Genomic DNA, 24,173 nt, shown 5'->3' with positions numbered 1-24,173 from the left:
ACTTAACAATTCAATAATTTAATAGATTCAGATTTTAGACTTCAATTTTCAAACTTTAATTTTATCAAACATATCCTAAGACGATATATATTTGTTGGTTTAGCATTTAATACATGAAGAAAAGTGCATGATTTTAATTTATTAACTATAAATTGAAGTAATTCCTTCCAAAACAATCATAACATGTTATCATCGAGATCTTCTTCTCTACTTGATTCTTAGATCATTGTTAATTATAATTGAAAGATTAAACCAACTCGAAATCATCTTTAAATAGCCCCAAATAAGTTACAAACGCTCCCAATTTATTTATTTATTTATTCTAAGTTACACTCCTAATTGCTCAACTAGGAATCAACAGCAACGTTTTAGCCACACAGTTATAAAACAGCGCAAGTGGCACATGACAAGTTGTATTATTGCCGTTTTTTTACCCCTCTCCAATATCCACGTGTAAGTCCATAATCCACTCAGCTCGCCGGCAGCCGCGTCCACGTCCAGCCTACCCGCCACCACGCCACCGGCCCATCCCTTTAAATGTAACGCATTAACAATCATTCTTTCTTTTTCAAAACCCCTTTGATAAACTTTTCTCCACATTTCCCCAAGTCCCCCTTCTCCAACTTGTTTACTTTAATTCGCTCTATAATTAACAATCTTGAGTTCAAAGATTTTCAAAAAATTTTCTCTACCCTCGATTCTCCATAAGTCTCGCCTTGGTTTTCGTTGCGTCTAAAATTGTTCACCCCAATTTTCACCTCTCAAGTTTGATTCTTGTCCGGCTGGAATCATCAATCCCTCTTTTCCCCTCAATTTTCCCCAAATTGAAACCCAATTTTCCCAATAACAGGAAAATAGTATAACTTTTTTGATATTTTTTTGTACAGGATTTTTTTGTTTGGGGAATTTTGTTGGGGTTTGAGAAATGAGTTTTCAGGATCTAGAATCGGGGAGGGCAATTGGGTCGCGGCCAAGAGGTTTGGTGAATGGGAAACAAGACCCGACCCAAGCTGTGGCGTCGGGGATTTTTCAGATCAATACCGCCGTCTCCACTTTTCAACGGCTAGTTAATACCCTCGGAACTCCTAAAGACACACCTGAGCTCCGTGAGAAGCTGTGAGTTTCTTCATTACATATATTTTTTCCTCTTTTTTTTTTTTCTGAGTTGAACGTGGATGATTTGGAGTTGGGTTCCGCGTGACCAGGTGGATTCCCAATTTTTTTGGTTGGTTTTTGAATGAATTCATGCAGTCAAACGGATCATTTTTTTCCTCAAAATTTAACATTTTCTTTCCGAAAAAGGGATTTTAGTTTTTATTTTTCTAATTCCGTTAATTTGAGTGAGAGCATTGAGGGGGTGTGATTCAATTTCCAATTGTTTGGTGGTTTGACTTGGTTCATATATATTCTTTTTTGGGTGGTAGAGGAGAAATATTATTGTGGTGGATTGTGCATTTGGTCTAAGGCAATCCATTAATAACTACATATAGTTCAGGCAGTATAATTGATGGTTCTACAAACTTGATGGGTAGTAATTTTAATAGCTGAAGGCATAGTAAGAATTCATACATATGATTTGATTAGAAAGGCGTAAATTTTCTTTTGAGGCGTCTCTGTAAAGAAGTTGGTCTGGCCTTGCCTTGTGTGCCAAATTCAACTAGTAGTGTTGGTGAGTGAAAATGGCAGGAGAAATGGTATAATGCTGTATTATCATATGATTTGGAGAGAGAATAAGAAGTATTCTGAACTTCATAAAATGCATTCAAGCTTAGACAAGGTTTTGTTGTTAATTTTTTTTTTATTGGGTTCATTTTTTTGTTTTTTTGGGGGGTGGGGGGGTTGGTGGTGGAGGTGTTATCTTCAATGGGAGTGCCTGAGCCTTTCATGGGCAAATGTTGAGTGGGATTATCTTCAATGCTGGTGCTTATATGCTATGGCCTAGTCTATCTAGGTTTTAAGTCCATTTAGGGGGCAGTTTGGTATGTGCCATAATTAAAATGTGGGTAGGAGCTGGAAGTCAAATTCACTTACCTTTCCCTTTCCCCAAAGGACAAGAAAGAGGGCGCTTAAAGGAAAATGTTAGGCTGGTGAGTGGTATGTTTCGAGGGATTTATGTAAAAAATTAATTGGATTAAGGGAATACTAAGTAGACTTTATAGACTATGTTGTTAACCACCACTCTGGTGATCGCTGGAGGCCCTATTAAAAATATTGAGTTGACCACAATGAGCTTGAGCATTTGAATCCACAACTTATTGGACTACTACCAGATGATCTTATATGGACCGGGCTTTTGAATTTTCATCATTCGATTATTATGGGGTGATTGTATTGTTATGTAATTCAAGCTCTTTGCTTAAAAGGAAACTGTGTCCTTTCATAGGCTACTTACATTGATTTTGCAAAAATTACAGGCACAAGACGAGGCTGCACATAGGGCAATTGGTTAAGGATACCTCAGCAAAGCTGAAGCAAGCAAGTGAAACGGATCACCGTGTTGACGTCAGTGTAAGTCTTCCTCATTCACGGGGTATGACCTCCTACCAGTTGTACCTCCCTTACTCCCTTCTTCTTCACTACCACCAGTCCTATTTTATGACATAGTCTTTTTTATGCTTTCTCCATTAACATGGAATGCTAAACCCACACAGACTCCCTCTTCCACCTTAGGATCATCATTTTCCATGCGCCTCTTCATATCTATGCTACTATCTATACAATCATTTTTGGCTCTTGTTGAGCAATCTACATGAATTGCTTTTCAAGTTTGAGTATCTACAGTGCAAGTTATATTCCATGGTTTGGTATGCACATGCTTGAACTTTCTTTTTCCATTTCTTTTTTTAACCTTCTCTGTGTCTGCCAGTTCCCTTTGCCTCCACCCTTTAGAGAAATTCCATTAAACTTGCATCTTGTAGTTTGTTGAAGTTAAATATCTGTTTGCTTGCAGGCCAGCAAGAAAATTACAGATGCTAAGCTTGCTAAAGATTTCCAGGCAGTCTTAAAAGAGTTTCAGAAAGCCCAACGGCTTGCAGCTGAGAGGGAAACGGCATATACACCTTTTGTTCCTCAAGCAGTCCAGCAATCTAGGTATTTTGTCTGTTCATGAAGTTTTTCAATTTCAAACTCATTACTGTGTTTGCTGTGGAGTGGCTTCGTGTTGATAATATAATGTGAACCTGCTCGCCCTTTGGATTAGCATGTTGGGGCAGTAGTTGCATTCCTTAGTTTCAAATATAGTAAATTTTATATTGCTTATTGCCTCTCTGTTCTTTTTTATTTTTTATTTTTATTTTTTAATAAAGACAAATCATTTTCCCTGCAGCTACACTGCTGGTGAGACAGATGTGAATTCAGATAAGAGTTCAGAACAGCAAGCACTTCTTGTAGAATCTAGAAGGTATGTTGTGATAAAAAAGTACTCTCAGTAAAGTATACAGTTAACATCAGTGTCTTATTTTGCTACACTGTTTGTGCTGCAGACAAGAGATCTTATTGTTGGATAATGAGATTGCCTTCAATGAGGCGATAATAGAGGAAAGAGAGCAGGGTATACAAGAAATACAACAACAGATTGGTGAAGTAAATGACATATTTAAAGATTTGGCAGTGCTTGTTCATGAACAGGGAAATATGATTGGTACTTCACTCTACAGTTTTTTAAATAGCATTTTGATATGTTATTCTGGTGGAACATTAGCTAATGGAGGCAACTGGTTAACTGGCAGATGATATTGGTTCCCATGTTGAGAATGCTCATGCTGCAACAGCGCAAGGGAGATCACAGCTTGCCAAGGCTGCAAAGACACAAAGATCAAACTCATCTCTGGTAACATATTAATTCTCGAGTCTTTTTGTCTAGTATCATGTTTCCACAATTGGGCCTCTGGTAGACATGAGGATAAAATTGCAGTTCAGGTTTTGTAACTAAATGGATGTCAGTGTACTCCACGCGTAGTCATACGTATCAAAAATCTTCCTGTTGCCCTTGATTAGTTTTAGTTTGAACTTCTTGTCCTCTTAATAATAATTGATTTGTATTAGGTAAGTTTTCTGTTGGTAGAAACTATGACTGCAGTATGAAGGCTATATTTTTGACACACTCCTTCCTTCCTTTTTAGTATCTTTACGTGAATCTATAACTTACTATGCAATGTCCTTTTTTTTTTTGGCTGCAGACCTGCTTGCTTCTGGTCATTTTTGGGATTGTGCTTCTCATTGTTATTGTAATATTTGCTGCCTAGTGAGAAAAGTTTGAATATGATTGGATGGAGAATTTACGTCTACTCGACAATCCTGTGATCAAGTTTGTTTTGTGAAGAGTGCAGCTGATTGGATCGCACCACTCACTGAAATTGTATCAATAGCAAGATTTATGACCTCCATTGCCATATTAAGTTTTTATTTTTTGGGTGGGGATTGGTGTTGTATTTTGTAATTGGCAGGTTTGGGTTCGAGGTTTTCCTTTGCTTGTCATATAATTAAACTCGTCTTGCAAATATAATTGATTTTTCTGTTGAATGATTATCAATCTGTTTGTGTGGGATTTTATGCTACTCATTGACTCTACTGGTTTGTTATTTGGGTCTGGAGATCATAAGGACTATTGCTTGGCGGAGCCTTTCATGTTTCATCTTGTGAACATCTCGTTGGACAATCTACTGATGGTATCCCTTAACCTGTCTCGTGTCCTTAATTGGCACCGAGTCAACAAATGAGTATTTGCTCTTATAGTGATGCTATAAGTTCATGCCCAATTTTAGTGCACACTTTTTCTGTCAGTGAATGTACATAAAAGCACTAACTCTTGGTTCATGAGAATGTTTGAGGCTTTGCTAGGTGCCGTATTGCCATATGGTGGGGAACTTTTTGAGAATGAAATTATGGCAATGGATGATAGGAACTTGAATTGATGTCCAGGTTCTTGGGAGGCCAAGTTATTTTTTGATGCAGAATATGACTACCTTCTGATGATGGTAATTTCTTCAAAGATTTTGAAATTGATGCAGATTACAAATAATTTACTATTTGATATGGAGTGTAATTATCATCTGGATTCATTTCCTCTTGTAGTCTTCTAAGAAATCTTTTTATAATGCTGCATCCCAGATGCATATTGATTTTTTCTACTGTTGGAAATAATAAAAGTTGGCCCATCATTTAGTATCGGCAACATCTCCAATGGTAAAAGCTGAAGCACCAAGGCTTCCAAATAGATGTGTCTGAAATCTGCATAATATTATCAGCACAAGTACTTTTAGGAAGCATCAATTAACCAACCTGATTTGTTTGCGGACTAAAGTATCTACCCATCTACGAAGAATAAGTATCCTACACAACAATCTGCTCCACATTTTGGACATCTCAATCTCAACCATGTTCAGCATTTACATTCCTCAGAAGTACACTCAAAATTCCGCCAGGTGCCTGAGAGTTGGGCAAGAAGAGAGGAGAACACAGTCTTCTGAAGTACCAAGTACCTTAAAATTTTGGAGACCAAAATGTGAGAAGCATTTCCCGAAGCATTATTGTCGAACTGAAAGGTGTGGTGGTTGAAGTGCAGTCGACATATAAGTACATAGCCAAGGCTGGGAAGTTTTTCTCTTTAAGCTCTGAAGTTCTTTTGGCAAAATCACGGATAATTAGAAACAATATAAATATATCAAGATTGTTTCAGGTCAGCTGTGAGTGCAATATTTGAAGAAGAAACAGAAGTCCAGACAATTAACAAAGCTGACAAAATTGCTGATATGAATGTCACAAATGACACAATTTTTGCGTGCTCCTTGTTTCCACAAGGCACTTCCCATACTATATTGCCATCTTCATCGTTGATACCTTCATCAGTAGGAACAAGCAAACAGCTCTTCTCATGCAAATTTCCTTCATTTCTGCAACTGAAAACTATGTCCGGCAGGCCGAATTCAACTCTAGAAATGCCATAACCTAATGGCTGTAGAAAGATTAAATAATGAGAGTTAGTTTTCCACAAATTGCCATTACTCTTATACAATTCCTGCACTTACTTGTATCCAAAAACTAACAAGATGTTCATCATTCTGACGAACTCCAAGGGAAATCAACAGTCTCCATAAGGTGAGAGTGTCCAGAATTGCATACCTGATAACGGGCGTGCAATGGGAGCTCAATGTTGATTTCTAGCTGCTTATGATCTCCAGAAAACATGCCAGGATCAATCCGCACATGAACTTCAACTAATGACCTATTGGACCGAAATGAAGGCAACTCTAGATTTGTATCCCCAAACACAGCAGCATTGCTGAACACTGCAACCAATGATACCAACGTACTAAAACAACAACCACCCCAGAAAACATAGAGCCATTTGTACACATAAAATCTTCAAAAAAAAGAAAAGAAAAGAAAAAGATCAGAACTATGGATCTTATACCTTTCCTCTGGACAAGATGTTGCAACTCAAAAGGATCTGCAAAAACTCCAGAGGGCAGTCTTTCTATCACAATGGCTTGACAAGATTGTGCAGATACTTGGATTTCTAACCTAACGGATGAAGATAAACGACGATGTGAACCTTCCCCAATCAAATTCCTGTGTAAAGCTAACATTTTTGGCTCCTTATTATTCAGTTCAGGTTGCTGCATCTGGCAAGAACTTCGTGAAACATCAGTCTTTAGGAAGCTATTGAACTTTGAATCGTCCAAAATTTCATGTTTCTTGAAATACTGTGCTGAAATGTACTCCTCAAGGCCCTAAAATCAAAACCCACGAAATATAAAAAAATTCTGAGCTATAAATTTTACAAAAATTGAAGCTTAATATCCATAATTTTGCACCACAAAGAAGAAAATAAAAAGTAAAAATGAAATAAAAGAAGGAAAATGAAGCCTTTGGGCTGAACTGACCCGGCTACAACTGGGCAGGAGGAAGATGAAGATGAATAATCCAAGTCTGAAGCAGCTCTGAAATTGGAAATCTTGAATCTCCATTTCAATGTATAGTCAAAGCTTGACCAAATCTCAAAATTAAAAAGGAAAATCTAGGATATATACGGGTAGATGTAGTCAGTATTCTCTACGTATATTTTGCATTCATATACGTATTTAAACAATCTAACCTACGGAGATCGGAAGGGTGGAAACGCAGCAATTTGAATCGGATCGATTTGGATGCTTTTCAATGTATCTCAGATTGATTCTGTCAACGGTTGTGATTTGACGAATTAAACGGTGCTACGACGTCGTATCAGGTTTAGTATAAGTTTGAAAAACTGGTTTCTTCAACTTTTTGAATAGTAGAATTGGGGGGGTAAAAAGGAAGAGGGGAATAGTGGAGATGAGTAACAGTTCGCTGTCGTCATCGCCGGCAAGGTCATCGATATCTACGACGGCGGTGGCTGGGAGTGCAAATGCGGTGGTCGGAGGGTCATCTCTATCCGTCGAGGACTACCACTTTCCGGCGGATCTCATTTCAATTCAGGACCGCAAAGACGAGGCGCTTCTTGGTCAGTCTCCAATTTTTTTTTCCACTGCCTTGATGATAATTATCTGCTTCTCTAGCTTGTACTAGTTTTAGACAAAAACATCAATGCAACTTTGTTTATCTTTTTTTTTTGGTTTTGTTTTATCTTTTCATTTTCAATTTGATTGATATGTATTTTAGACAAGGTTATTTTTTTTTATTAAATAACTAAAGGGACTGTAAATTTTTCCTGTATTGTGTGCATAATTTATGGTGAACAAAATTTCGTTCATTTAAATATGAGCCTTTTAGGAGTAGTGTTTGAAGTGTGATTTAAGGGCTAACGCTACTTTTGGTCCTGCTAGGCATACTCAATCCCGGTTGGAGCAATTTCATTTTTTGAATTTGTCGAAAAGTTTGGTAATTTATTCAAATTTAGGTACATTATTTTGTGCTAAATGTTGAACAATGAGCCACGCAATCCAATTTAGCTTGAAGGAAAAATTTGAGAAACCGTCCAGTTTCGGACCTTTGGTAGCAAATTAGGCTTTGACATTAAAGAGCTTGTGTCCAATGGTATTTTTAATTAGGCCTCAGCATTTTGTATCTCATACATAAGAGAAGAAAAGATTTAACGTGGAAATTCCTGGTGGATAAAAGCATTGGACCACCTCAGAAAGTTCCCTTTTGTCAAAAAATGCCGGAGAAATACTCCATTTACACAAGAAGAGAAATCCTACCACTACTTGAATGAATACAAGAAATAGGAAAACTCTCACTCCTAAGAGATAATGGAGACCAGTATTGCTTGAGATAGAGTTTTTAATGAGGTGAATCAGTTCCTGATATTTGGCTTCAGTATGACCAAGATCCCTCAGACTTCACAGATAGCAGAAGCATAAGCTTCTTTCTCTGTGAAGACCTACTTATCTCCTCTCTTATCTTCTAAGCTGTTATATGCACATGGAATTTAGGTAAGTCCCATTATTATAGTGGTGATTTGTGCAAGGTTTCACTTGAAAAGAACTACCAGAATATCAAATGCTTTTCTGAACCTTTGATTAGTAGTGGCTTGTTTAAACCAAGAAACTTGCATCAACTTTCTGATGGGTTCTTATCTTATTTATGCAGTTCTGAAAGCTGACCTGATGGCTGCTTTGAACAAAGAAGTTAAATCCCTTGATGAGGATAGCTGGATGTTTGAGGGACCCCGATCTCGTATTAATCTTATTTCAAGACCAGGTTAGTTGTTTTGGGTGTTTCTGATATCTGCTTTTAAGGCCACATGATCTGAATGTTATGGTCCACTAGATCATGCGAGTTAAAATTGTGCCGAAGTATAACTGACCTCTATGCAAATGCAAGTCAAAGGATCTTCACTAGTTCCTTGAGAGAATTTGTAGTTTGAGACTTTAATGATATATTTTGATAATTGTTTGGATAGAAATACTGGCCATAATAATGTTATTCACTGTTAAATATATGAATTTTATGCCCAAGACATTTCAAAGTTTAGCTAATGCCTCATCCTGTAATTTAGTTTTTCCTCAACCCCCAACTACTGTACTTTGTTTCAATGGCCCTGTGTCTGCATTGAAGGCCTTTTACCCAAAATTTAGCAATTCTCAGGCTGGAGGGCCAGCCATGCACAATAGACCTCAACTTCATACGGACTAGTTTTTTGTCAGTTCCTTGTAGAACTGTTTGGTTTTGGCTCACCAATTAATTACTAATTGGTGCTACATTTTTTTTTCTTTTTCTTTTTCTTTTTTTCCCTATTTTAACAATCCCTGCTGCTGTCATCTGTTGACTCATTTGTGAATTCTGATTATGTAGGCAAATACATAGGTAGAAGCATCATTTTAATGTCTAATTTTCGTGTTTTCTTCTTTATTCCCCTCCTATATATTGGCATGTTTGGCCAATTTCTTGAGCCCAGGATCTGTCACTGAATTTGGCTGTGTGAAATGTTTGGTTACTAGTTGATGCAGCATATAGGGAAAGGGAAGGTACTCTACATCTGATGCGCGACAATTCAATTTTGTCTCTGTTATCAACGCATTTTTAGATGACAATGTCAACACAAATCTGTAACTCAGTTCAAAAGCATCAAGCTAATCCACATGGGAAGGGTTTAGTATTATTTGAGCTCATGGCAACTTTAAATGAAAAGGCTAGTCATTTGAACTTTATTACTCTTTGTTTTGTGGTTTATGTTTAGAACACCTTAGGCATTCTTTGAACTAGAGGTCTTCATATATGCTATTCGTGGAAATTGTAGAGAATAAATTATTAATTTGCAGAGTGTCAAATGCGCATTTCTGGGAGATCTTATCAAATATAAAGCACACTGGTTTTGTTTGTAGGACTTCTCAGTTAGTTGCTGTTCTTATTTTTCAACTTTTTTAACGTATAAAGGAGTATAATTTATTGATGGAGTAAATGGCATGGTAAAACATACCAAGTTATCCAATTCCTGAGATTGTTGACTAATGCATACTTTTCATGCATATTTGATAGTTTAACAATAACTGCCAAGTCAGAGGAAGAATAACATGGTGTGCACTTAGCCTATTTTTCTTCCATTTCTTCCATTTCCATTTATGTGTCTTTAGTAAAAGCTTGAGGTCCAAAGTGAGAATTGGTGAAGACATTGAACGTTATATAGTGGAATTAGTCTTTTATTATATCTTAAGCATCTGGAATGCAAAATGGGAGTAGTGTCCAAAACCAGAAAGGTCATTTGGACTTAATTCTTCATTTCGTTTTAGATAGCAACTTTTTCTCGTCTGGTTTGCACGTGCATTTGGAGTTGGGTTTGCAGGTAGTGGAGGTGGTGTAGGCTTGTGGCTTCTCAGATTGTATCCTGCTTTTGTAACACCAAGCATTTCCTGGGCGTTATAGGCTTGTAGCTTCTCAAACTGTATCCTGCTATTTGTAACACCAACTAGTCTTCTTCCAACTTGCATGAAATTTCCCTCTTGGCCATGTTAACTCTCGTGTTTATACAGGTGGGCTTCTACAGAAGCGTTTTGGAATTACGAAGCATCATAACTTGGCCCCTAAAAACTGATTTGTATATCCTTAATAAAGAAATTACCATGAGGCAGCGAGAGGTGACCATCAAGTTTCTTGAACTGATTCATGCCTTCTATAATAGCTTGAGCTAGAGTACTGGCTTAAGAGGGACCAAGATGCCTGGATATGCCGTTCTGCTTGAAGTTTGTCATGGTCTGCTCTGTATCTGTTCTTGATGTACTCTAAATTTCTGCAACAGTAAACTTGTTAGTTTAGAGCAGCCATCGGTGCTTTGTCCAGTGATAGCTGCTTAGAAAGTGTCAACACTTTCTTGTTGAATACAGCCATTCAGTTGCTAATAGGACTAGCTAGGAATGTTGGAAATAAACGCCTGGTGAAACTTTGATACTTCTATTATCAAATCTTGCTTCTTCAAATATTATAGTCTCCCGGGCCTTGTTTTGAAGATTCTGTTAAGAGTAGAGAACTCCATGTTTTAGCTCTTTTGCTTCGCACTATGACACAATAACTGCATTGGTTGAGCCAGTTGCATCCTTCGCCACCCCCCTAACCCATGTAGTGAGTTTGAATTTGCATATAGATGAAGAGAGAGTTCTAGTAAATAGCAAGCCTTGCTTTTATTTTACCCTTTTTCCCTTTTCCCTGTGTACAGCATTTTTTTTCTTTTCCTTTTTGGTTTAACAAAAAGGAAGAGTGAAAAAGGATAGAAAGGATATATAGAAACCTAGTCTAAAACATGGACGTGTATGCATGGTCCAATAAGGTGGTCGGAGCTCTATAGCACTTCAATTTTCCCAGTAACTGGACAGCGTATTGCTATGCTCCTTGGATCAATAAAAATATCATCAAATTACTCAATAGTTTCCAAACGTCTAATGCCTTTCCTGTGCTTGCAATTAATCAAAATCTCACTGATAGGAGTATCATTCAGACACAAGAAGAGTAACAGAGCAGGTTCTGGGGAGCAACATGCTGAAATTTAGTCGGAAAAGGGTGAGAGAGTAGTTCCTCCACAGTTCCTCTACTCCTCCAGTCCCTCACCAAGCACCTCCTTACAAAGTTCTGAAGCTCAGCTGATGCAGTTTCTGGCATTTCCCGTGTTTCTTCGAAACAAATTGCGTACATGAGAGTGATCCAGTCTGGTTTCTCCCCAGGATTAATAAAAGGAAAACGACCTGTGAAGCATTCCATTATTACCACTCCCAGGGACCATACATCCCCAGCAAAGCCATCAGAGTAAACTCCATCCCACCTTTCTGGATCAATTCTCTCCGGACTCATGTATGCGTAAGTACCCATGTATGAATCGCACTGCTGTTTATCAGAACCTGCCACAAGTCGGCTGATGCCAAAATCTGCAATCTTCATCTTTCCTTTTCTGTTTATCAACAAATTTGATGGCTTAATATCTCTGTGAACAATATGCATTGAATGCAAATAGTGCAGTCCTTCCAAGACACTTCTGGCAATGCCAGAAATAGCTTCCTCAGATAACCTATGATGCTTCTGCAAGAGGTCATAGAGTGATCCTCCTTCCATGTACTCCATAACAAAGCATAGATCACCACCTCCATCTATGTCGGCAAATCCATTCTCAAACACCCCATGACACATTACAACACAATCTGAGTCCAATCTTCTGAGTATCCCCATCTCGTTCAAAGACTGCTGCTGAACCCTTTCGATATCTTCGCCAAACCTGAGTACTTTCAATGCATAAATTGCACCTGTTGGCTTGTGGAAAACTTTATAGACTGTTCCTCCATTGCCATGTCCAAGAACAGCAAGTTTCTCGAAATCGGCGAGGTTAGTGATGGTCGGAGAGTTTGAGCTTGAGGATGATATTGGTGATGGTGATAGAAACCCATGCCAAGAACTAGAAACTGGGGGTACAGTGAGCCTCAGGGCCTGCTTTTCCTTTCTCTCCCTCACCAGTGTCATATGTAAACAGCTGTAGAAATACAAGAATGACTTGCAAGTCTATCAAACTAAGTCTTCTTTATACGTTGCATGGTGCTTATGGGCTTGTTTGAGACCAAAACGTGCATGGCCTAAGACCCTTGGGAAAATTGACATATGGAAGTAAGGATCTATAATCAAGGGCAGGTGAGGTTTTTGTGGTTACGTCAGACTCCTACTTCTGGCTGTGAGTTGAGTTAGGGATTACAGTGAGTTGAAATCTGCCATGTGTACATTTGTTGTGATGGTATAAAAAAAAAATTTAGAATCAGAAGGATAATTTAGTAGCATGGTTGTTGATTAATTAAGCATGTAGTCCACTCACTCCAAATAGAATGTGCTTTCTGCCCTGAAAGGCAGTTTCTAACTACAACCTAAAGTTGGGGATTGAACTGCACATGTGAATAAAAGATTTTCTTATCACGTCCGAAACTAAAGTGATAATCAACGCATGACAATAATAAAGTAGTGATTTTAGGAATGCTTTGTTGCATTTCTTTTCTTCAATTTTGTTACCAACATCTGATTTAGGAATTGCAATGTCAGTTTCAAGAACTTAATATATGACCCTGGACTGATTGCAAGCTTTTGGATTTTCAAGTCTTTGGTGACTTGAGCTGTTTAAGTAAATGTAGAAATCCAACCCACAAAAATTTTATAAATTGAAAGAGAAAAAAAAAGGGAAAAAAAAAGGATACAGCTAACTAAAAATATATTTAGTGCTACCGCATAACTAGTGTTAGTTTCAACAGGCAATTACATTAACATACCTTTTCTTTAAAAATAGATGATTGTTTGATACTTTAGTCGAATACTCTTATAATTTTAATACAACTACGTATCGTATCAATGAGTCCATTAAACATTTATTTTAGGGTAAAAAAGTTTAATTAAATTTAGCCTATTTGGCAAACAAGTTTTTTACCAAGTTTATCTACTATGAGTTTTTTAACAACTTTATCTACAATAATTTCAAAAAAAATTTCAAAAATTTTTAAACTAAACAGTTCAAAATATCCAAAAATTTACACACTTCAAACCATACCGCATAAAGGTCAACAAGGAAGAAGAAAAGATGAGTTTTGACGCGAAGTTGAAGCTCTGATACTGCTTGCCCCTTCGAGTCATTCCGACTTTGGCACCAAGAAAACAGAGGGTACAAAAAGTAAGCACCTTAAGGGTGATATGCAAGTAAAAGCCAATGGTAAGAACCAGATGGTAAAACGGTTCATCCATACAAGTAAAGGCATACAGGGTCAAAACCAAATGAGGTATTAACTGCTCTTTTAGGGACTTAATAGACACATAATGATCAGACAGATTAATATCAATCTTCACAATATACTTGAGATAGCAAGAAATGTACATATATCATAAAGAAGATCAAACTTTTTTCCCTTCAGATGTGAGAAGTCCCATCTGCTCAGTCAGCTGTTCCATGTGCTGAGTCCTGTTCCACCCATTATCAACCGGTTTTATTTGACTTCCCTTGGAAAGGTCTTCCATTTGATTCGAGTTCAAGTCCTCAGTCTCAATCGATTGCTGGGGACTCTGGAGAAACTTTTCCCAGAAGGGGTCAATAGAGCCAGGAAGATCTTCCATGTCATCAAGCAATGAACTGTCCCATTCAATCTGTTCATCATCAATATCCAAGGCAAGTTTGCCGTTTGCTGCCAGTGACGTTGCGTCCATGAAAGCACCATTCTCTGTTTCAGTCCCTAATATATCAACATTACTTTCTTGACCAATCTCCTGTAGTTGAGAAAGCTCAGGCATGATCGTATCTGGTGACGGGAGTGTTAAGGGATGCAAGTCTTGCGCTCCAACCATACCATTCAAATCTGAAGTTGCACCAAGAGTGGATGAATGACTATCAGAAATGGCAGCGGAAGCACTTTGACCTATTACTGATGATGCTGCTGGCACAAAAGGCTGCCCAGCAGATGGTGTGACCTCCTGAAGAGTCACTCCTGAAACACGATTGGAAGAATTCCCACAATCCATTGCCGTAGACTGTGTCGAGCCATCACTGAGCAAGAAATTATCAGAACTGTTGCTGAAATTCTCTAATCTAGGCGAAGCATCGACTTTCATTAGCTGCCTGAGCATTGCTTTAGCTGCCTCATTCATCATAGGCTGATACTTGACAATCTGTCCATCAGTAGGACCAACAGAATGATCGTCTGAAAGACCATCCTGTTTAAGCCTCCGCTTTTTGCTGCCTTCAGTGATGCGCCTGCCGCTATCACTTTGCTGCTGTACAAACTGTGCCAAAAATCCAGGGCTGTTCACAGCTTTTGCCAGGAAAGACATCATCTGTTGTTGCCGCTGTTCCATACCCTGGAGGCGCTGCACCATTGCTTGCAACTGACCATCGGTGGTTTGTTGTTGTTGCCTCAACCGTACAAGTTCCTGCATAAGCACATTCTTGTCTCTTTTTAGCCTCTCAACCTCCTCTTCAAGCCCAAATTTTCCAACCTCAACACATGGGCCAACTGATGGACTCTGTCCATGAGGTTGCTGTTGTGGCTGAGGGTGTCCATGGGCAGGTTTTCGACGACTAATACTTTTAAGTAGGTGCTTTTGACCTCTTAAGAATCCCTCGTTTGCAAACTCCCAGCGATCTGGATCAACCTTTCTAAATCCCTGTTTGTCCAAGGGGGCAACAATCACAAACAGTAAGACGTACTGGCATTGATAATAACAAGTTCACAATCAGAGACAAACTGTATTTAACCAATAGAAGATACCACCAAAGAAAGAGAGGTAAACAGATCCGACAATGCAATCCGCCAATCCCACCTTGACAACTGTTAGATGGCAAGAACTACTACCCTTCCATCCTAGTCGACCAAAATTATCAGACAAGATCCAAAATAGGCGAAACACCAACCTTTGCATATGTGGACTGGAAGTCAAATACAATTTTAGAAAATGGAAAAAGAAATCATTCACTTTTACAAACTGAATAAAAAATGATCAGCCTTGTGAATCTAACAAATTATCTTTTCAGAATGGGCACCCGTAACTTTAGCTACCGCAAACTCTTGGCCAAATCGATCAAGTTGATATAGTTGGCATTGACAACTTCCTATGCTGGAACCTTAAACTACTAAATTCTCTTTATAAAATTGACCAACTTGAAACAGGAACTTACTTATACAACTCAACCCTTCATATCACTTCTTTATCGACAGAAAAGGTTCCTACACTTTATACGTATTTACATTGTGCCTCTTCATTTTTGTAATTGCAATTCAATTCAACTCAAAAGAGATCCATGAACATTTTCAGTTGCCCACAATACAAAAGTGCCAGATAATCTGGCCAAATATATTAGTAAAGGTAATATTTCTTGCACTAACTAAGATAAACTTATGCTCAGAATGAAAATAAAGAACGAAGTGACAAGGCAATTGTAAGTTTCCCAAGATCTAACTGGACAAGAAAGTCATCCATTCATTTCCAATCTTTCTTTTTTGCTCCTCTTTTGCTTTAGTAAGTCAGCCAAGAATGTATCCTAAACACGCTCCATCTCATTCACTCGCGCCAGAAAAAGAAGAGCTAAACCAGCAAACCATGCAAGCTTTATTAAACTGCAATCAAGTCACACAATACTGAGCGCGAGCTTTTTGCCGTATTAAACTATCTTATGCAGCACAATTTATGAATCTACTTTGATACTAATGTCAATTTCATCTTCATCAAATTTCCATCGTCATGGGAAGAAAAAGCATGACTGCCATGAGTCAAACATTACCTGACAGTGATTGTCAAATTATTTTACAATATTTATTATGCAACAGTGACTTCCAATGATGCAGCAAACATTCCTAGTCAAAGCAAAATCTCCTCTACTAAAACAGCATGTGTCACTTCCATTTGGGATTGTAACGCACTGTCCTTTACTTTTACTAGTTAAAAGACACATCAATGCACAAACTAACAATCACAGAAGGAAAACAAGGTTGAAACAGTTTATTACATGATTAGAGTTAAATCAATCAATTATACGAGAAAGAATGAAACAGCTGACTGAGGGTCATTCAAAGATATGAAGGGGAGCCAACAAAAAAGCAAGCATGACTGAAATTGCAGAATTTGATCAGACGAAATGCTAAATAGTATAGGAAATTGATACATTTACTTGAAAATCACTCTCTTCGATCCATCTCTTCCTTAAAAGAAGCCTATGCTAGAAGTGAATTAGGCTGATTTAGAAAAGAATTTATCAATTCTGATAAAATATCGCAATCTAGGAGATTCTGCTTCTTTATCTGTTATCTCCACTTCTCTAATTTCTCTTTTCTCGAGTCAGAAGGCTGCAGGTAGGGAAGATCGGAAAAATGGAAGTTGCTTAGAACGCTCAATATGATGAGACAACAAAATCATTAAAGGAAGGAAATATAAAAGAACCTTAGGTTTAAAATAAGTAGAACGAGCAGGTTCGGAAAGTCATTTTATGCGGGCAGGATTAGTTGTAGGGTAAAATTATAAAATCATGAAATTCTTTCCATACATTAATGACTGCGCACGGATATATTACAAATATTGTCGCAACCTAACCGTACTAAATCCTTGTAAGTAGGAGTAGTTACCAAAAACACTTCTATTATAAGTAAGGAAGCACTCTAAATACTTCTAGTTGAAGATTCATTTGGGACAAAATCAAATTAATCAGATCAGTTTGGCAAGAATCTTCCCCAGAAAGAGACAAAAGAGCAGAAATTCCGTAATACCAACTTCTTTGTTGCTGAGAATCTCAGTATAAGAGAATATGAGTAGAAAGGAAAACAATAAAAGTGGGTATATCCAAAATAAAGTTCAAAGAAAGCCACCAGAAAGATCCAAATCAAACTACAACATGGAAGACAACCAACGTAATCCGAAAAGCGTTGACTGGACAGACATCTCAGCTGCTCCAACCCCTAATGAACATGACTTCCACTTAGGGAAATATACACATTATGGCTTCAATTAGGGAAATATACACATTGTGGCTTCAATCTCTTTCAATTTGTCGTTTATCTATATTGTCGTTTATCCATATTGTCGGATAAGGAGAAATGGGCATTAGCCGACCATACCAATGTTGCTAAGAAACTTCTTTGTTGCTGAGAAACTCAGTATAAGAGAATATGAGTAGAAAGGAAAACAATAAAAGTGGGTATATCCAAAATAAAGTTCAAAGAAAGCCACCAGAAAGATCCAAATCAAACTACAACATTGAAGAAGACTAAGCCAGACAACTAACGTAATCCAAAAAGCGTTGACTGGACAGACATCTCAGCTACTCCAACTCCTATTCAAGCCCTGTGAACACAACTTCCACTTAGGGAAACATACACATTATGGCTTCAATCTCTTTCAATTTGTCGTTTATCCATATTGTCGGATAAGGAGAAATGGGCGTTAGCCAATCATACCAATTTGTTGAATGCTACCAATCATGAAAAACAGAAATGAACCAAAATCATATTCTCATTATGGGAAATTATTAATCATTACTTTCCTATCCGACAATGAACAATTTCCTGTAATCCTTGTTTCTCCAGCATAGAAGCAGCCAAAAGCTTTTTGGTGATTCATTTATTCCACATCTATCAAACCTTGAGCCACCTTCACCAAGAGCAAACAATGTTTCTCCAGACTCCTTTTCAAAAAATTTAACAGCCTCAATCACTATAATAAATTTCACAGCCTTTTTTTCTAAAAAAATGTAAAAACCTACAAAGTCCCCTTTCATATTTACATCTATGAGGATGGAAAGTGTAGTTGAACCAGCAATCTGCATTACAAATCATCAACTGCCGATAATATGCAATCAGAAAAGCTTGTCACGACAGACGAACATAGATCCCCAAACATACAACTAAAATCCCAACATGCAAAAACCTTCAAACCCCGAATAGCACAAATGATCAGAAATTCACTCTAAAAGATAACAAAGCCAAATTCCTACTCCAATTATGCACACACCACAGAATACCACACAACCGGGAAGGGAAAAAACAAAAAGAAAACACGATACAGAAAAATGCATACATAAGTGTTTAACTGGCGAACGAAGCTGGAGAAGTTGTTATGCTTGAAATACTTCGGCAAGAGGTCACGAGCAAATTCCGGCGGGTCCCAAACCACGAAGCTATTGTTCGTAGCGCTCCACGACACGATCTTATCCGTGCTCGGGTCATCCACCATGTCATACGTCTTCACCAGGAACGGTGGCGGTGCATTAGCATTCGGCATCGGCGCAGGCGCCGGAGAAGGACCCCCTCCTCCACCATCGGCAGCCGTAGACGCCGCCTTCCCTCTGCCGCCGTCCGACTGCGATGCCTCCATTAATAACAGAAATAAGTTCCCGCCGCAAAAACGATAATCATCAAGCAGCCAAGTATTTTGCAGATTCAGTCAATGATTAAAAGGTGAAAATTTTAAGACAAAAATGGATAGATTTTAGGGTTTTTGGACTATTTCTTGGTGTATTATAGAAAAACCCTAGAAAAACGCAGCCATTTGTATGGGTCAGTGTGTGTCTTGGTGCGGACAGGCAAAAAGAGACGACAGGAGGAAACGGGCATTGAATCATTGAACAGACTGAGGGTGGGAGGTGGGGGCTTTGTGTGGGGGAGGTGGGGGTTGATTTTGTTGGGACGCGACTGACGTGACCGCAACGGTTGTTGTGAAAGGACACGTTTGCCCCTGTTCTTGTGTGGTTTTGCTGTTTATGGCCTTGTTTTTTTTATCCCTTTCCCTCTAGGCATAAGATAAAAAGAAAAGTATGTCCACTATAAAATATAAAATTATTACAAATCCCCAGAATTGCATACATTTTTTTATTTTTTATTTGGAAGAGAATTGCTTAAATAGTAGTAGTAGTGAGTAATTTTCTATTTGTCTTTGGTTATGAATCAAGTTTTCTGAGTCAAGATTTAGCAAACTGACTTTCAACTCACAAATTATATGGATTTTTAGATTTTGACCTTTTGGGATTTGGGATTCATATTGAAAGAATCAAGATCACCTCGCACTGTTATATAAGTTTCGGATTTAAATCGGGTTTAGTCTAAACTCATAATTAAATACATAATTATATATAATATATATTGAAAATATTATTTGCACTTCATTTTTTATTATTTTCACTCATACAATTTGTTTTATCATATAGTCTAATAAATAAAAACTATACAGTTAGAATGATAATGAGAGTGTGATTAATAAAAATGAGAGTGCACATAACATTTTCAATATATTTTCTAATTATGAATTAATACAAATTTATATATAAATTATTAACATTTTATGCCGTGATGTGTATAATTATAAATTATAGATATCATTATACATATTTTACATATATATTTATATTCATATATAAGTTGGGATTTAATCAGGTCTAAATTTAGTATGATCCAAACTCGACTCACATTTAGTTCGACTTTAATATTTAGACCAAAACTTTGTCCGATCCCAAATTAAAACTTAGATTCAGTGAACTTTTTTGGATCAAATAGGATGAGTTTGGACTGACTCAACCCTATTAACAGTTCTAGTTATGATGTTTTGAAATGAATCAACATAGTCATCTACCATTTTAATTTGGAAAAATGTCCCAGTGACTTTCAAATTATTATAAATTTTAACTTTTGACCCTTTAACTAATTTAATAGAATTTCTTTAAAAAAATATATTTTGATGGGATGAACAGGGAATACTAAAGTATAATGGTTTGACAAAACTCATTTGTTGTACCTCTCACATCCGTCCGATTAAAATATTACTTAAAACATTATCCCAAAAAAAAAAGTGAAAAAACTTAAATAAATAAATGAATATTCTCTGTGCGTTAGAGTTTATCTCTTTAACCGAATATTCTGTGATTTTTCCAACTTTTGGCGGGAACTATTGACAGCAGAAAATGAGCTCATCGGCGATAGACGCCGACGGCGATGCACTGGATCTAGTATGCCAGCTCGATAACGTTCAAGGCATCGTCGATGCTCTCACATCCGTCCGATGGAAACGCCATCAGGTTTTTCTTGATCTTTCTCACTCAATGTCTCATTATCCTGGCTAAGACCTTACCATACAAACATTTCATTTTAACTTTCTAATTTCTCTCTGTTTCCTATGATACAATACATTTAGGACGCAGTTGTGGAATTATCAGAACACGGCATCGTTTTAATCGTCGAGGAATCCACTTGTCTTCAGGCCAAAGTCTATTTACAAAAAGAGGTACTCCAATTTTCAGTTTTTTTACTCAATTTTTGGAAGTTATCTTTATTTCATTTTAGGATTGATTTTAAATCTTTATTATTATTATTTTTGTTTATGTAGCTTTTTGTGAAGTACGAATATAGTGCAGAAGGGAGACCGCGATTCGGGGTGAGTTTAGGGCTTTTTGTGGATTGTCTGAATACATTTTCAGTTCCAGGAAATTCAAATAGTATTGAAATTCGGTATCCGGGGCCTGATATGCAACTTCTTCTCAAGTAATCCTCTACTGTCCTTGTTTTTATCTGATTATTATTCATTGAAAATTAGGTCAATGTGTCTAAGGTTACGTAATTGTGAATAATTAGAGGTTGAATAATAATTTTGAAAATTTATGTAGTAATACGACTCGAACTTCACGAGTAATTTCACATTCGTTTAGGAAAACGTCCGTCTTAGCTTAAAGGACATTTTGATTGTTGCGCTTTTGTAAATAACTGATAAGATGAGAAAAACTTGGCTCCTATGGCCAGTGAATGCTTCAGTTTAGCATTAAGGCATCCCATAGCTTGGAAATTTGATATTTGATACCATGTTTTTGATGATGTGAGGCCCAACTTTGTCAATCAGCTCACTTTCGCAATGATTGAGTTTTCCAGGATTCTGAGTTTGGTTTTTGATGTCACAGTAGTGTCAATTGACTGATAGGGACAGAATGGGGTTCGAAACAAGCTTCTGAATTTGATTTGCCTTTGACTTGGTAAATTTTAACAAACTTTTATTTGTTTTGCCTCTTTTTTCTTGCGTGTTTTTGGGGGGACAGGTCAGTTGATTCATTGGATGCTTGCATTTATGCGGAGGTCAGAACAAGGATCCCTGACACGATCTCTTGGGACTACAACTTTGAACCTGCTGGAAGCACTCCTCTCCATTTCACTGTTAAGGTACTTTTTTCTTCTCTTAACCAGCACTCTTATGGAGTAGCTAACAATAAGAAAGTGTTTTATTGTGCAAATATGGGCAAGCAAGGCCAACTTCTTTCTTTTAAAGTGAATTTGCCTTTTTCCTTTTAAATATTTATCTTTGCGTGAGCAATATCCAGCACTCTGATTGTATTGCTAGATCTTCATCATGATATGGGTTGTCATTTAATATATTTGAAGAGCTATATCTTTTTCCAGGTAACAGAATCTCATTTTGCCTGCATTCATTCATTCAGATAAATCCTACAAATTTAATGTGCTTCTAAATCTTAAAGATGATGGCAAAGTAATGTTTTTCTGATAAATCAGGCAGAGTTTGGATGCAACTTCAACCTATAAAACATTGATCCAAAAACCTTCTGTTTTTATACTATATACCACATCTTTACTGTATGCTGGGCTTTCAATTTGTAGTCTGCAGCTTTAAAGGAAGCTATTGATGATCTTGAGTGGCCAGGATCAAGCATTCAGATAACTCTTCAGCCAAATCCTCCATGTGTCACCTTTAGAGGTGAAGGCCATGGCGATTTACAGGTTTTGCTTGTTTCCATATGAGCAAGTATACTGCAAGAGTGTACCGTGCTTTACAGGATTTCCCCTTTTCCTTCTTGCAGATAGACTTCATGTACTATGCCAACACTGATCTCTTGATTGCTTTCAGCTGTGATCGTCAAATCTCTTACAGGTTTCAGTCAATACCACTGGTTTTATGATTGGAAATCAGTTCATATTTCTGCTACTTGCTCTAATCTGGCTTTTGTGGAAGGTATAAATACAAATTTCTTCGTGCGACAACTGCAAACATTCCTGGCAGTGTAATAAGAGATAATCGAGGAAGCAAGTTGACCATAGGGAGAGGTGGAATGCTAAAAGTTCAGCACTTAGTTTCGGTTGCAAAACCCCCTGTCTCACATTCCCATGTTGATTATGCTGGCTATCAGCAACCGAGTCGCATTGCTTATATCGAGTTCTTTGTCAAGCCAGAGGTGGATGACAACACTGTCAATGATTGACAGCATAACCTACAAATGACAAGCACTTGCTGTGGTATTGAGGTGGTAGAAAGTGCAAAAAGGAGGATCCAATTGCTTGTGTACCATGTTTTTGTTCTGAGTGTAGGCTGAAACTGACATTACTCACAATGCAACTTATGTCTCCCCACCCAAATTCAGTCCGAATATCACATTCAAAATAGAAATGCTTGGCTCATTTATTCTTTTGCCTTTTGGCTTTTCGAACTTGAATGGAATGAGTATTCGTTCTTGTTTGCTGGAAGGCACCGTAACATTATGGGGTTGGTATACAATACCGGACTGGTGAATAGCGGTGTCGTTTTCTCCAAGCGAGTTTAATTGGTCATTTTATTCTTCTCAAATTTATCTCTCTTTCAAAATTTTTTTGCCCAATAAGATCATCCAAAAAGTGTCTAGAAAAAGAAAAAGAAAGGTCATCCAAGAGTTTAAGCCCTCTGATTTAGAGGCTTGAGGTGATTTGCAGATTCTTCAATTTGGTAAATCCAAAATCATTGATAAATCAATTAGCGTCCGAAAGGGAAAAAGAGAGGGACCAAGGATCGGGGATTTTGAACCCGACGTGAGTCGAACACGCAACCTTCTGATCTGGAGTCAGACGCGCTACCATTGCGCCACGGATCCCTTTGGTTGCTGTAAGCCTGTCAATATAATAAATATATCTGGCATAAAATAAGCAATTAGTGTCCGAAAGGGAAAAGGAGAGGGACCAAGGATCGGGGATTTTGAACCCGACGTGAATCGAACACGCAACCTTCTGATCTGGAGTCAGACGCGCTACCATTGCGCCACGGATCCCTGTGGTTGCTCTCAATATAATAACTATATATAGCATAAAAGAAAGACCTTTTATTTAAAATTTTGTTAGTACTGTGAGTCCTAATTTCTAATTTATTTTCCATAATATACACTGATATTCCCTTCTAAAAATCAGGAGCCAAAAAAAAACAAAGTCTATGATAAATTTCTAAGGAGCAGCCTAGAACAAATTAAAAAATAAATTCTGCAAACAATCATAGTTCAGCAAAATCGTTTAAAATTGCCTACAACGTATTTATGGCTTTATGCTTCATCTCAATTGAAAATAGCTTTGGCTGGGTGGATGGTCAAACAAGACAAGAAGAATCGTTATTTTGCACTTAGGATCATTTACCTGATTGAATGATTGCCAAATGACATCTTCCAGCTTTTATTCTCAAATTGCACACTTAAAACTAGTACTAACACATATTTAGCCAGAAAAGGGAATTTGACGATGTTCTTTTTGCATAGTATAATAATAAATGATTTTTTTATAGAAAAAAAATTTGAATAGATTCGACTTCGATTACTACTAGAGGTTAGAGTAAGTTTTCAGAATCATAAGTTACATAGATTTTTACAAATCGTTCATACACGACGTTTTGTAAAGAATTAATCCGTTCTTACCAACTGAACCAACTTGTATTGACTAATAATGAATAAATAATGTCAAACAAGCAGAGTAATCCGTACTTGGGAG

At 37.4% G+C, this 24,173-nt stretch overlaps 6 protein-coding genes and 2 non-coding genes across 10 annotated transcripts; 3 read left to right on the top strand and 5 right to left on the bottom strand.

Annotated features, from left to right (window-relative positions):
• The first annotated feature begins 564 nt into the window (after positions 1–564).
• LOC113779899 (syntaxin-22-like) lies at positions 565–4,579 on the top strand. Its single transcript, XM_027325674.1, has 7 exons — positions 565–1,116; positions 2,415–2,508; positions 2,951–3,090; positions 3,326–3,400; positions 3,483–3,640; positions 3,729–3,829; positions 4,179–4,579. Exons 1-7 carry the CDS (start codon positions 926–928, stop codon positions 4,242–4,244), a joined length of 825 nt encoding a protein of 274 aa, XP_027181475.1. The 5' UTR covers positions 565–925; the 3' UTR covers positions 4,245–4,579.
• A 603-nt stretch (positions 4,580–5,182) lies between these two features.
• Positions 5,183–7,105, bottom strand: LOC113780910 (phosphatidylinositol-glycan biosynthesis class X protein). The gene is made up of 4 exons (XM_027326694.1): positions 6,885–7,105; positions 6,413–6,731; positions 6,121–6,287; positions 5,183–5,953 (listed from the first exon to the last, which is right to left on the bottom strand). Exons 1-4 carry the CDS (start codon positions 6,966–6,968, stop codon positions 5,663–5,665), a joined length of 861 nt encoding a protein of 286 aa, XP_027182495.1. The 5' UTR covers positions 6,969–7,105; the 3' UTR covers positions 5,183–5,662.
• Positions 7,106–7,262: 157 nt separating this feature from the next.
• Positions 7,263–10,907, top strand: LOC113780023 (protein SAMBA). 3 transcript variants are annotated; one of them, XM_027325844.1, is made up of 3 exons: positions 7,263–7,483; positions 8,572–8,682; positions 9,423–10,445. In XM_027325844.1, exons 1-3 carry the CDS (start codon positions 7,315–7,317, stop codon positions 9,506–9,508), a joined length of 366 nt encoding a protein of 121 aa, XP_027181645.1. In that variant the 5' UTR covers positions 7,263–7,314; the 3' UTR covers positions 9,509–10,445. The 3 variants fall into 3 exon arrangements, with proteins under 3 accessions (XP_027181645.1, XP_027181647.1, XP_027181646.1); XM_027325846.1 differs by having other exon boundaries at positions 7,264–7,483; positions 9,380–9,454; XM_027325845.1 differs by lacking the exon at positions 9,423–10,445 and adding an exon at positions 10,452–10,907 and having other exon boundaries at positions 7,267–7,483.
• A 499-nt stretch (positions 10,908–11,406) lies between these two features.
• Positions 11,407–12,420, bottom strand: LOC113780026 (mitogen-activated protein kinase kinase 10). Its single transcript, XM_027325848.1, has one exon. The coding sequence runs from the start codon at positions 12,418–12,420 to the stop codon at positions 11,407–11,409; it is 1,014 nt and encodes a 337-aa protein (XP_027181649.1).
• A 1,175-nt stretch (positions 12,421–13,595) lies between these two features.
• LOC113779357 (heat shock factor protein HSF8-like) lies at positions 13,596–19,036 on the bottom strand. Its single transcript, XM_027324922.1, has 2 exons — positions 18,484–19,036; positions 13,596–15,084 (listed from the first exon to the last, which is right to left on the bottom strand). Exons 1-2 carry the CDS (start codon positions 18,778–18,780, stop codon positions 13,822–13,824), a joined length of 1,560 nt encoding a protein of 519 aa, XP_027180723.1. The 5' UTR covers positions 18,781–19,036; the 3' UTR covers positions 13,596–13,821.
• A 1,297-nt stretch (positions 19,037–20,333) lies between these two features.
• On the top strand, positions 20,334–22,914 carry LOC113781386. The gene is made up of 7 exons (XM_027327303.1): positions 20,334–20,473; positions 20,590–20,679; positions 20,782–20,936; positions 21,482–21,602; positions 22,056–22,175; positions 22,256–22,326; positions 22,408–22,914. The coding sequence occupies exons 1-7, from the start codon at positions 20,360–20,362 to the stop codon at positions 22,652–22,654; spliced, it is 918 nt and encodes a 305-aa protein (XP_027183104.1). The 5' UTR covers positions 20,334–20,359; the 3' UTR covers positions 22,655–22,914.
• Positions 22,915–23,224: 310 nt separating this feature from the next.
• TRNAW-CCA lies at positions 23,225–23,296 on the bottom strand. Its single transcript has one exon. It is a non-coding gene; the product is annotated as a tRNA-Trp (tRNA).
• A 102-nt stretch (positions 23,297–23,398) lies between these two features.
• Positions 23,399–23,470, bottom strand: TRNAW-CCA. Its single transcript has one exon. It is a non-coding gene; the product is annotated as a tRNA-Trp (tRNA).
• Between the last annotated feature and the right edge of the window lie 703 nt (positions 23,471–24,173).

Source organism: Coffea eugenioides, chromosome 8, assembly GCF_003713205.1.
Source record: "Coffea eugenioides isolate CCC68of chromosome 8, Ceug_1.0, whole genome shotgun sequence".
Lineage (NCBI taxonomy): Eukaryota > Viridiplantae > Streptophyta > Magnoliopsida > Gentianales > Rubiaceae > Coffea > Coffea eugenioides.
The sequence above is the reverse complement of the archived record's forward strand: the minus strand, read 5'-3'. Positions and strand labels throughout refer to the sequence as shown.

Excerpts from the sequence above, each read along its gene's own strand:
- LOC113779899 (XM_027325674.1), top strand. The coding sequence starts at position 926 with ATGAGTTTTCAGGATCTAGAATCGGGGAGGGCAATTGGGTCGCGGCCA. Across the intron at positions 2,509-2,950 it reads ATCACCGTGTTGACGTCAGT|GCCAGCAAGAAAATTACAGA; the intron begins GTAAGTCTTCCT and ends GTTTGCTTGCAG. Across the intron at positions 3,830-4,178 it reads AAAGATCAAACTCATCTCTG|ACCTGCTTGCTTCTGGTCAT; the intron begins GTAACATATTAA and ends TTTTGGCTGCAG.
- LOC113780910 (XM_027326694.1), bottom strand. The coding sequence starts at position 6,968 with ATGGAGATTCAAGATTTCCAATTTCAGAGCTGCTTCAGACTTGGATTA. Across the intron at positions 6,732-6,884 it reads TCCTGCCCAGTTGTAGCCGG|GGCCTTGAGGAGTACATTTC; the intron begins GTCAGTTCAGCC and ends TTTTGATTTTAG. Across the intron at positions 6,288-6,412 it reads ACATCTTGTCCAGAGGAAAG|TGTTCAGCAATGCTGCTGTG; the intron begins GTATAAGATCCA and ends CATTGGTTGCAG.
- LOC113780023 (XM_027325844.1), top strand. The coding sequence starts at position 7,315 with ATGAGTAACAGTTCGCTGTCGTCATCGCCGGCAAGGTCATCGATATCT. Across the intron at positions 7,484-8,571 it reads CAAAGACGAGGCGCTTCTTG|TTCTGAAAGCTGACCTGATG; the intron begins GTCAGTCTCCAA and ends TTATTTATGCAG. Across the intron at positions 8,683-9,422 it reads TAATCTTATTTCAAGACCAG|TTGATGCAGCATATAGGGAA; the intron begins GTTAGTTGTTTT and ends TTTGGTTACTAG.
- LOC113780026 (XM_027325848.1), bottom strand. The coding sequence starts at position 12,420 with ATGACACTGGTGAGGGAGAGAAAGGAAAAGCAGGCCCTGAGGCTCACT.
- LOC113779357 (XM_027324922.1), bottom strand. The coding sequence starts at position 18,780 with ATGGAGGCATCGCAGTCGGACGGCGGCAGAGGGAAGGCGGCGTCTACG. Across the intron at positions 15,085-18,483 it reads TTCGCCAGTTAAACACTTAT|GGATTTAGAAAGGTTGATCC; the intron begins GTATGCATTTTT and ends TTGGACAAACAG.
- LOC113781386 (XM_027327303.1), top strand. The coding sequence starts at position 20,360 with ATGAGCTCATCGGCGATAGACGCCGACGGCGATGCACTGGATCTAGTA. Across the intron at positions 20,937-21,481 it reads GATATGCAACTTCTTCTCAA|GTCAGTTGATTCATTGGATG; the intron begins GTAATCCTCTAC and ends TTGGGGGGACAG. Across the intron at positions 21,603-22,055 it reads CTCTCCATTTCACTGTTAAG|TCTGCAGCTTTAAAGGAAGC; the intron begins GTACTTTTTTCT and ends TTCAATTTGTAG.